The sequence below is a fragment of the Dendrobates tinctorius genome, unplaced genomic scaffold (assembly GCF_039654945.1).
Source record: "Dendrobates tinctorius isolate UK_male_01 unplaced genomic scaffold, ASM3965494v1 ptg000020l, whole genome shotgun sequence".
Taxonomy (NCBI): Eukaryota; Metazoa; Chordata; class Amphibia; order Anura; family Dendrobatidae; genus Dendrobates; species Dendrobates tinctorius.
Window position 1 is genome coordinate 55,227,434 of NW_027361688.1, and position 12,344 is coordinate 55,239,777.

The window sequence follows — 12,344 nt, forward strand, 5'->3', positions numbered from 1 at the left end:
CCTACGGATCCGTTTTCCACCATTTTAGCGGATTTCGACTGAGCTGAAAAACGGATGTGTGAAACAGGCCTATCCCCACAGGTCCACAGCCATACTATCTTCTATATGTACATTACGGGCAATGCACCCTGACATACTAGGTACCTAATCTTACTTATTACGCAGTCAATATCTACATATATCGTTTTGACATATCTTTTAACTATATCACTGTTCATTCCAGCTACTGCGGATCTCTGTTTTTATATTGTCCATTCCTGTGCCTTGTTTTCCAAATACATCTAGGACAAAGGTAAAACTCCATTATTCTGTTCTCATTTCTACTGTGGTCTCTCTCTGATTAATATATCTCTTGCTATGTACACTATTTTGTTACATTGCTATGTCCATATGTGTTGCATTATAATTTACCCCTCTGGGGCAACTTTGTTTTCTGTTTTTTTTGTTATGTCATCATCTGTCACTTGTTTTCTGCTAATTTATACTGTATATTTTATTGATACGTTTCTTTTGTCTTACAGCGACATATGATTATGACCACGGTGGGGTCAAAATGACATCACCTGTAGTCGCTTCTACCTAATGTATTTTGCTCCCTTGTATAAATCCCTAATAAATTTCACATTTTCTGAAAGATATTCCACTTGAGTGTGCAGTGAATTTTGACTATATTGTATGAAGGAGGAGCGTGAGGTGCAGAAGGAGGCTGTGTAAAAAGAAGGAGCATGAGGTGCAGGAGGAATCAGGCCACTTAACTGCCGCCGTTATTTGTTATAACTAACCATAGTTAGCTACTATGTCCGGGCAATGCTGGGCTCTTCAGCTAGCTCAAAATAAAACAACCCAAGAGTGCAGGCCCCAACCACGGATCTCCATGCTGACAATCTGGCCAATTACTTCAAAGAAAAAATTGACCAAATCTGACAGGAAATTCTTTCCCAATCCCCTCATACCATGCACTGTCTTCCCTCCCCCACTGCATCTAGCTCACTCTCTGATTTTGAACTTGTCACAAAAGAAGAAGTAATCAGGCTCCTTGTATCTTCTCACCCTACTACTTGCACCAGTGATCCCATTATGTCACATCTCCTCCAGTCCCTTTCTCCTGCTGTCACCATACACCTAACAAAAATATTCAATCTCTCTCTCTTCCGGTATCTTTCACTCCTCATTTAAGCATGCAATCATACATCCATTACTTATAAAACCATCCCTCTAACAAAACTAACTATAGAACCGTCTCTAATCTTCCCTTCATCTCTAAACTCCAGGAATGTCTGGTCCACTCCCGTCTTATCCGCTATCTCTCAGATAACTCTCTTCTTGACCCTCTACAATCCGGTTTCCGCTCTTTACACTCTACTGAAACTGCCTTCACTAAAGTCTCTAATGATCTACTAACAGCTAAATCTAATGGTCACTATCCCATGCTAATTCTCCTGGATCTCTCTGTAGCCTTCAACACTGTGGATCATCAGCTCCTTCTTACTATGCTCTGCTCCATCGGCCTCAAATACACTGTTTTCTCTTGGTTCTCCTCCTATCTCTCTGACCGCTCCTTCTCTGTATCTTTTGCTGGCTCCTCCTCCTCTCATCTTCCCCTTACTGTTGGGGTTCCTCAAGGATCAGTCCTAGGCCCCCTCCTCTTCCCTTTGATTACTGTCCCTAATGGACAAACAATCGGTAGATTTGGTTTCCAGCACCATCTCTATGCTGATTACACCCAATTATACACTTCTCCTGACATCATGCCTGCCTTTTTAGAAAACACCAGTAATTGTCTTACCGCTGTCTCTAACATCATGTCCTCACTCTATCTGAAACAGAACCTGTCAAAAACTGAGCTCCTTGTGTTTCCCCCTCTGCTAATCTACCTATGCCTGACATTGCCATTTCCATGTGTAGTTCCACCATTACTCCCCAGGAACATGCCTACTGTTTTGGGGTCATACTTGATTCCGAGCTTTCATTCACCCCCCACATCCAATCACTGGCTTGTTTGTGTTATCTGCACCACAAAAACAATTATAGAATTCGACTCGTTCTTACTTTCGACTTTGCAAAAACTCTTACTGTTTCTCTTATTCATTCTCGTCTGGACTATTGTAACTCTCTTCTAATCAGTCTCCCTCTTACCAAACTCTCCCCTCTCCAATCTGTCTTGAATGCTGCAGCCAGGATCATATTCCTCGCCAACCGTTACACCGATGCCTCTACCTTGTGCCATAGGATTAATGTTCACTGCACACTCAAGTGGAATAACTTGCATAAAGAGTAAATTTATGGTGATACACAAATCAAGCCAGGTAGCAAATTTACAAATGCGATTACAGGTGTGACGTTTCGACCCTGCCAGGGTCTTAATCATATATCGCTGCAAGAAAAATAAATAAAGGTGTATAAATATCAACACAATACATCGAGAACTGATAAGGTACACAGAAGGAGGATCATCCCGGGTACAAAATTAAGCAAAATGTCTATCTTATCAAGTGCCCATTTGGTCTCCTCTATGTAGGGGAGACCACACAACATGTGAAGGATAGAATAGCAAGCCACAAATCCACTATCAGGTGTGGCAAGACATGGCTTCCCCTACCAGACCACTTCACTAAACATCTTCATTCTGTGGCACAACTAAAATTCCAGATAATAGAGCAGGTCCCCTTATCCAAGGAGAGGTGGCAATCACACAAAATTACTAAAACAAAGAAAATCATTCTGGATACACACCCTGGATACATTGGAACCTAGGGGCTTGAATAGAGAGATAGATTGGCATGCTTAATTATGTTCCATTAATCTCATTCTCTTATTTTTCAGATACGCTAATTTTTCAGACATATAGGTGAGTTACATATTTTTATTTTAAATTTCTATTTTTATTTTTATTTTTACTATTTTCATCTGATTTTTTATGTTCATTATTTTCATTTTAATTATTACCATTATTTTTATTTTTAATTTTTTCATTATTTTTATTTTTCTTTCTTTCTTTCTTTCTTTCTTTTTCATTTAATTTCATTTTCATCTCCCAAGTTTTGGTCCATCTATTTATTATTTATTTTTATTCTTTATCATTTTGACTTTTTCTTATTTTTTATTTTCTATTTTTTAATTTTTATTTTTATTTCATGGTATTTAATCTTTCTAATAATTTTTTTTCATCTTTATTATTCCTTATTTTTTACCTTACATTTTGATTTCATTCTTATTTTTATTATTTTTATTATTATTATTATTATTATTATTTTATTTTTATTTTATTTTCACAATTTTTCCCATATTTATTATTATTTTATATTATTTTTCCATCATTTTTCCTCATTATTTTTCCTTCTTGTTTTCGTACTTATTTTATTTTCACTGCATTTTTCCCTTACCGCCCATTCCCGGTCCTCTACATATGCCGTTCCAATTGATATTCTGCCCTGTGCGCAATAATTTACCTTATTGCAACATCCCTCTAACTCTTAATAGCGTCTTTCAGTACTATTTCCTACATTTGGCAATATCTATATATAGCCTGCCACAATAAAGACGCCCCCTTGCGTTTTATTTCCTCCTTCCCTCACTATGGATTCCCTGGTGCCCAGTACGCAAGCGCTGACAAACTACTAGTCAGTTGCCATAACAACGGCTTCCCCTAGACGTCATGGACAAGCTCCGTTGCCTCTGAGTCACTGGCTTACATCACTTCCGGTTTTAGCGCTCCACTTCCGGTCCCGGGCGCTCACAGTTCTCAAATATTGGGCTGTTCCATACACATACACACTGCCACAGCCAGGCGCGGGAGCGCCGCTCAGCCACAGAGTGGGACAAGGTAATACCCCTGCTACACACTGCCCAGTTATAACCTACCATATAGACAATACTGGTGACCTTATCCATGACACTTATAGGTCCTGCACTACATAAAGCGCCCAAGAACCAGCTTAGTGCTGGAATAGCTTTACTCTGGCACCTTCCTCATTCCATTAGGTATCCACCTCTTACATTGCTTACTTTTCATTATTGTTTCTTTGCAATTCATATCCTCATTATGTTATGATTCATTACAGCCTGTGGGATCGCTTGATACCCTCACTGCACCATTGTGCTTTATCTCGTGTATGCACTGAAATTTAAGGTAACAAATACCTCTTTGTTCATATCTCTGACTTGCTCCATATAGAAGACCTGATGCCTTGTTATGCTATGAATTATATACATTTATCTACTATGCAGAACTGAGCTCATTATATATATTGTATATACTATACATATCCTTTATTCTGTAATTTTGCTTAATTATGTACCCGGGATGATCCTCCTTCTGTGTACCTTATCAATTCTCGATGTATTGTGTTGATATTTATACACCTTTATTTATTTTTCTTACAGCGATATATGATTAAGACCCTGGCAGGGTCAAAACATCACACCTGTAATCGCATTTGTAAATTTGCTCCCTGGCTTGATTTGTGTATCACAATAAATTTACTCTTTATGCAAGTTATTTCACTTGAGTGTGCGGTGAACATTAATCCTATAGATTTGGGGCCTTGGGTCCATTACACCAGCACCTCAGAAATTTACAGTGTGCACGCCAATCCATTTATCTACCTTGTGCCAGTCATTACACTGGTTACCCATCCACTCCAGAATCCAGTATAAACTTATTACCCTCACCCACAGAGCACTCCATGGCTCAGCACCACCCTACATCTCCTCCCTCATCTCAGTCTACCACCCTACCCGTGCCCTACATCCTGCGAATGACCTGAGGTTAACATCCTCAATAATCAGAACCTCCCACTTCCGTCTACAAAACTTTTCATGTGCTGCAACAATTTTTTGGAATGCACTACCCAAGCTGCCCAAGTTAATTCGATTAATCCTGAATACCCACAGTTTAAAGCGTGCCCTAAAAACGCATTTCTTCACACTGGCCTACCGCCTCAATGCATTAACCTAACTATCCCTGCATTGCCCATTCAGAATTTTTACCATAACCATGTTCCTAGAATCATTTTCTCACATGTTTTATGCATTTAATAGCCCTCTGTGTCTGTACTGTTACATACTTAGGCTGATAACCGGTTCATGCAGCATTACATGAACACCTGATTCTTACACTATGACTGGTCCGAACAATGAGAGCAATTGTTACCAACCACCTTTCATATCTCCCCTTTTTCCTCATAGATTGTAAGCTTGTGAGCAGGGCCCTCATTCCTCTTAATATCTGCTTTGATCTATGTGATTATTTTTATGCTGTAATGTCTATTGTCTGTGTAAGTCCACTCTAAAATGTAAAGTGCTGTGGAATATGTTGGCACTATAGAAATAAAATTATTATTATTATTATTATTATTATTATTATTATTATTATTAAAGCACCATAACTATTTATATAAACATATAATACAGTAAATTTGATTCTCTTTTTCTTTAATCTTAACTCACAAACCATGAAATCATGAAATGGTAACTAAAACATGGCAATGTCCCGTAGCCATGGCATTTTCAGTACACATTGAAGCACATATATCACGTGGGTTCCCTTCTTTTAATATAAAGGTCCATGCACACCAATGAAAATTGCCTTTTTATGAATCCTGATTGCATGAATCCATAAAAAAGTGCCCACACACAGAAATAAGTCAATAACAAATTGCATATTACACATTTATTCTACTCTTGAACAAAAATGCTTTTAGGGTGAATGGAGTGACACTTTAAGGGTGTGTGCACACGCTGCAGATTCTGCTGCGGATCCACAGAGGATTTGGCCCTGTGGATCCACAGCAGATCCACAAGCAATGTACAGTACCATGTTAGCCAATGGGATTTCAAAACCGCAGTGCCCAAGGTGCGGATTTTTCCGCGGTTTTAAAATCCAGTATGTCAATTCTTTCTGCGGATTCCGCAGCGGTTTGACACCTGTTCCATTGTCCAGGTGTCAAACCGTAGGGGAAAACTGCTGGCAAATCCGCAGGAAAACCGCAGGTCACTTTACCTGCGGTTTTACCTGCAAATCTGCGCGGAAAAATCCTCAGGTGAATCCACACTGTGTGCACTCACCCTTAGGGGTTTGTATGTTCTCCCCATGTGTGTGAGTTTCTTCTGAATATTTTGGTCTCCTCCCACATTACCAACACATTCCGATAGGGAATTTAAATTGTGAGCTCAAATGGGGACAGTGATGATAGTGTATGTAAAGCGCTTTGGAAATTAGTGGAGCTATTTGCTGTAAACACGAGGCCGGCGTGGCTTCAATTACTGCAGTGGCTGTAACTACACCCTGGTATTGACTGTCAGCCAGGTCAGCAATACATTAGCATAGAGCTGACTGTCAGTCAGTGATGGGGTGTGGTTACAGCCACTGCTAACTTTGTTTCTGTGACTTAAAGATGGAGGCTACCAAAGGAATAAAGTTCACTTCTTCCCGGTAGCTGGACTGTCAGTGCACCTTGTGAACACTACTGACTTGTAGAGTAACCCCATAACTGTAGGTTTATAGCATTTTTTGACACGACAGGTTACCATTAAATAAATAAAAATTAAATACCGTATTTTATGGATTTAAAAATGCACTGGATTATAAGACGCACCCCAAATTTTGAGGAGAAAAATAGGAAAAAACTTTTTGTAATTAAAATGGTGGTGCCTCTTATAATCCATGCATCTTATTGCTTACCGGAGGTCGTGGCTGCGGTGAAGCGGGTTCCAAGGTCACTCCTGGAGAGGGCAAGGGTGATGCGTTGCTGTAGGCCGCAGGCTGGGACAAGGGGGTGTTCCGATGTGCACCACTGCGGGTGAAAATGGCTGCGGTGCTCTGTGGTGCTGTGGGCTCCGCCAGCATTTTCTGAAAGCCCGAAGCCCCCCCGTACATCCATTAATGCGATGCGGTAGCCTCCAGGAAATTGGCCACCGGGGCGCATGCTCAGACTGAGATCTCAGCAATGAAATCTCGGGTGCCAAGATCTCGTCTCCCAAGATCTCTCTCAGGACGAGATCTCATTGCTGAAAACTCAATCTGAGCATGCGCCGCGCCTGGTGGCCATTTTCCTGGAGGCCATCGTATCGCAGTAATGGATGTGTGGGGGGGCTCCAGGCTTTCACCAAAAATGCCGGCAGAGCCCCCCGCACCACAGAGCACCGCAGCCATTTTCACCCTCAGCGGCGCACATTGTAACACCCCCTTATCCCAGCCTGCGGCCTGCAGCACCACGCCCCTCTTGCCTCCTCCAGAAGCGACCCTGGGACCCTGCTCCACTGTGGTCAGTAAGGTATATCTGCATTATAAGATGCACCCCCATTTCCCCCCCAAATTTTGGGGAAAAAAGTGTGTCTTATAATCCAAAAAATACGGTAGTTATATGTCTTTAAAATGAACTTGTTGGGGCTCTTTCTGCCCCCATATAGGGTCCTCTCTTGCCACGATGTTGGACATCCCAAATTAAATTATTCATTGCTGATTTCTTTTTATTAAGTGAAATAAACAACCATTAATAGGCAAGAAGTTTATAGATAAATAAAATTACAATAAGAACGAAAACACACTATACTTTAGAAGATTTCACTTTTTTAACTGAAATCTAAATATTCATGAAGGACGATGTCAGAGCACCATATTTTTGTTGTTTGGTAATGTTGTCTTTGTTTTGTGTCATATGTATTGAAATATAAAATGAAATATGTACTCACCCCTGCATTGCAGCTTTTAGTGATGCAGAGTAACGCCAGTCTGGGTTAGGATGTTTTGGCTGAAGAAGCAAATAAGAACAAATGTTTAGTTCCAGTTAGAAATTCTGTAATGTATGCAATCAATGTCAACATAAAGGATCAAACATTTGCACTGTTTTTGCCAATTTTAAAAAAAGATATAAGTATCTTTTACATGTAATGACAATACTTAATTTACCATTCTGCAGACTGAATTTAAAAAAAATTCTTGAAAATATATTTGTGAAATTACAACAAAAATGTTGGATTATAAATCCAACAATTGTAAACATCCAGTGAATCGATTAAAATACATGTGCATGAATGTGGGCCCTAATCAGAATAAAAAATCATGATTGGATGTTTTTCATTTAAATTGTTCAAAAATTAAAGAATTAAATATATTAAGTGATTAGAGGAGACTGGGCCCCATATGCTTTAGGAGCCATCTGCAAAAATGTAAGCATCTTGGTGGCAAAACGCTACAATGATAAGGTATTTTGATTATTTCTTTTTTGACAAACCTGGAGTTCTTCTGCACCACTGTTGCCAATATGTGTAATAAAACATTTCCAACAAATAACCTATTATGTGTTCTTAAATAATTGATTTCACTACAGTGTAGGAGTGCATTAGCGTTCTGCTAATTGAACAGGTTTTTGGTTCTTGAAAGTCTTCATTGCTTTTCACAAAATTATTGTTTGGACTGTTAAAAAAAAACTGTGGAAACCTTTACACAATACTGTGCATGTACAAAAAAAACACATTAGGCATAAATTAGTTCTTTACCAAAGTAGGTTATATAAAATAATTGCCCTTTACCTTATTTTGGGCTCGTAATCAGGAAATGAGCATTTGTGTGACATGTGTATCGGTACCTGCCCTTCAAGCTTCTTCTTCTGTTGCCAGGTGGCGCCGCGCTCTTGTTGCCAGCGACACAGGGTGACAGTTCTAGATTTTTTCGTCCTCTGGGACTTGGTAACTGCTAAGTGGTTTGGGTGGGGCTGCAAGCTATTTAAGATCCTGAAATCCTGCTGTCCAGCTGCTATCACGAGGAGCGAACAAGAGGTAAGAGAATCAGTGTCCAAAAACAAGCCCAATTCAAAAGTCAGGAATCTCCACTGGGAGAATAGCAAGGCACAAGTTACACAGAAACAAGTCAAATTATGGGTGCAGTCAGACTGTCATATTACTCTCGCGAGGATCGCATCGCAATCCTTGGACTGGCATTCAGCCAGTACAGAAATATATGTGGTCACACTCATGTCAGGAGTACCGACATGAATATCAGCAAATAGGTGCAGTCTATCTGACCAACCCCAAAATTACTCTGAAAATGATATCTGACTAATTAGCAAGGAGAGACTATAAAATAAAGCATAACTTTTATTCTATAATTTGAAAGTTCTGGATAAATCACAACAAACAAACCCAAGTGATAAAGTGCAAGTGCTGAATAAGATTATCAGTGCTCAATAGTAAATGTTTCATTCTCACCACTTCTGTAGTAGTTCTCTGCAGGTCGCAAGTATGCAGGAGCCCAGAGGATAACTGTTAACCAGAAGAAATATGAAGGGGAATAGGGAAGTTTCTAATATCCCCTGTCATGCCCCTGTGTTGCTCCTCCCCTTACAAGGACAGTCCCCAAGTAAGACTACTAAGATGTACCCACCAGATGATGTGAAAGCGCCCATGTAAGGGCAGGAGCAACACAGGGTCACGATAGGAGATATTAGAAATTTCCCCATTCCCCTTCATATTTTTATCTGGGTAACACAGTTATCCTGTGGGCTCCTGCGTACATGTGACCTGCTGAGAACTTCTACAGAAGTGGTGAGAGTGAACCATGTACTATTGAGCACTGGTAATCTTATTCAGCACTTGCACTTTATCACTTGTGTTTGTTTGTCGTGATTTATCCAGAACTTTTAAATTATAGAATAAAAGTTATGTTTTATGTTATATTGTCTCTCCTTGCTAATTAGTCAGGAGTACAGACAACCAATCTGAGGATTGTGATGTGATCCTCGTGAGAGTAATATGACAGTCTGACTGCACCCATAATCTGACTTGTTTCTGTGTAACTTGTGTCTTGCTATTCTCCCTGTGGAGATTCCTGATTTTTTACCTCGTCTTGCGTTATGACACTTCTCCTTCTTTATGATTTTCTGCCTACAATGATCTCCTGATTTTCTTACCTCTGGTTCGCTCCTCAGGATATCAACTCTTCCGTGTAAGCAATCCAGCAGACCCTTAATGGATCCCATTTTAAGACCAGATCCCTGTACAGCGGTTTAAGGGTGAAGGCCGGGGTTTCTCTGGAATCTGCCGGATGAAGTGGCTTGGGCCAAAGCTGTCTGATGTAGCATTTTTGAGCCTGTGGCCTCTGACAGATGTAACATTTTGCAGGAATGCTAGATCAAGACTATTGGACTGTGTTAATAGGCTGGTAAACACCCAATGAACAAGCAAAATGCTTGCTCATCGTTGGCTATGACTTTTAAGCTGGTTTAAAAATCATCATTCGCAGCAGATTTTTCCATGAGTGATGTGTAATGCATGAAGGGAAGTTGTCATTTTGCCACTATAATGACCTTTACACAGCACGATCACAGTCAATCAGCTACTTATAAGCGGAATGTCACTCATATAATGCCTTGCTTAGACAGGCCAGTCACACTTTTATGCACACAGAACGATTGTCAAAATGATTTTTCTGTGCATATAAAAGAACATATTATCAGCAGCACATAATAGGACGATGTGCTGCAGATAACAATGATTTTTAAGTCAGCTTAAAAATTATTGCACCCATTAAATGAGCTCTTTTTGTGTGATCACCCATCTGTTTAGACTGGCCAATTATCGGGAACACTCATTTTTTGATTATTGGACCATCAAAATGGGCCCTCAGTCATCCATGGAATTTTTCTATATTTTATTGTACCTCAACTGGATTCAATCTCTGGATGACATTTCTTTTCATGTGTAATAGGATGTGGTTGTTACGTTTGCACCAGGATTGGGGTCTTTTTCATCTTTGGGTTGAGGCCCTCTTGTCTATGCATTCATTTAACCAAAGGATCTATTAAATAGTATTTTATAACAAATTGCATCTCATGACACAAGTTTGCCAAATATGGAAAACCCCTTTAAGGTATTCTTAAGTTTGACTAGATGTGCATCTCCTGAAGGAAGTACAGATAGTGCTTTGAAATGGTGCCCGGGCTGCCCCTTTAAGAGAGACTTGCCTGCTGCCCCTGAAAGACTTTCAACTCAGGATCCATTTTAACTGTGGGTGCCTCTCAGGGGTCACTTTGGCCTGTGGGGCCCCTCAGGGTCCGATTTGGTGGGCGGGGCCACTCTGGATCCGATTTGGTGGGTGGGGCCACTCTGGGTCTGATTTGGTGGGCGGGGCCACTCTGGGTCTGATTTGGTGGATGGAGCCCCTCAGTGTCCGATTTGGTGGGCGGGGCCCCTCAGGGTCCGATTTCGTGGGCGGGGCCCCTCAGGGTCTGATTTGGTGGGTGGGGCTCCTCAGGGTCCGAATTGGTGGGCGGGGCCACTCTGAGTCTGATTTGGTGGGTGGGGCCCCTCAGGGTCCGATTTGGTGGGCGGGGCCACTCTGGGTCTGATTTGGTGGGCGGGGCCACTCTGGGTCCGATTTGGTGGGCGGGGCCACTATGGGTCCGATTTGGTGGGCGGGGCCACTCTGGGTCCGATTTGGTGAGTGGGGCCACTCTGGGTCTGATTTGGAGGCCAGGGTGGCTCAGCCTCCGATTTGGAGGCTGGGGTGGCTCAGCTTCCGATTTGGAGGCTGGGGTGGCTCAGCTTCCGATTTGGAGCCTGGGGTCACTCAGCTTTTGATTTGGTGCGCCGGCCCTTTAAGACTCATTTCGGTGCGCCGGCCCTTTAAGAGCCAGTTTGGCTCACTGGGCTTCTAAATCCACTTTGGCGCACATTCTCTCTCATTGGCATGCGTCATGTGATGAAGCTAGATTTGCATTTGTGCTGTGGGTTTCTCTTTAAGAGCTGATACTATCTGCCAGAAACTCTGTCCTGGGGGGTCATGTATAGTTCGTAGGCGTTGGCATAGTAGCTGGGTGTGCCTGCACATATCAATGAGCTTAACTGCCATTTGAATCGCCTCAGGGCATGTTTTCTCTGTGGCAGCATTTTCCCATTGAAATGCATTGAGGAAAACGTTTTTTCAAACTCAAATTGTGCAAAAACTACAAATCCGATCGACACGAAAATTACTTAGCACACCACTCGAGGATGCTGGCTTCGAAACGACACCTCAATGGAGTCTGTGCGTGTAGTGTTTCAGGCCGCATTAATTGCGGGAAATCAACTGAATAATAATAATAAGAAGCAGAAAAAGAACTAGATGTGTATTTCCTGGAGGAAGTACAGATAGTGCTTTGAAATGGTGCCCGGGCTGCCCCTTTGAGACTTGCCTGCTGCCCCTGAAAGACTTTCAGCCCGGGCACCATTTTCACCTCTCAGGGGTCACTTTGGCCTATGAGGCCCCTCAGGGTCCGATTTGGTGGGCGAGGTCCCTCAGGTTCTGATTTGGTGGGCGGGGCCCCTCAGGGTCCAATTTGGTGGGCAGGGCCCCTCAGGGTCCGATT

At 41.6% G+C, this 12,344-nt stretch overlaps 1 protein-coding gene across 8 annotated transcripts in view; it reads right to left on the reverse strand.

Annotated features, from left to right (window-relative positions):
- LOC141083678 (protocadherin alpha-C2-like) overlaps nucleotides 1-12,344 on the reverse strand; it is a 564,749-nt gene that overhangs the window by 88,078 nt on the left and 464,327 nt on the right. For all 8 annotated transcript variants that reach the window (XM_073568062.1, XM_073568063.1, XM_073568065.1 and 5 more), the window contains exon 2: nucleotides 7,693-7,751. In XM_073568062.1, the coding sequence (XP_073424163.1) occupies nucleotides 7,693-7,751 (59 nt within the window). The remainder of the gene's footprint in view (nucleotides 1-7,692; nucleotides 7,752-12,344) is intronic.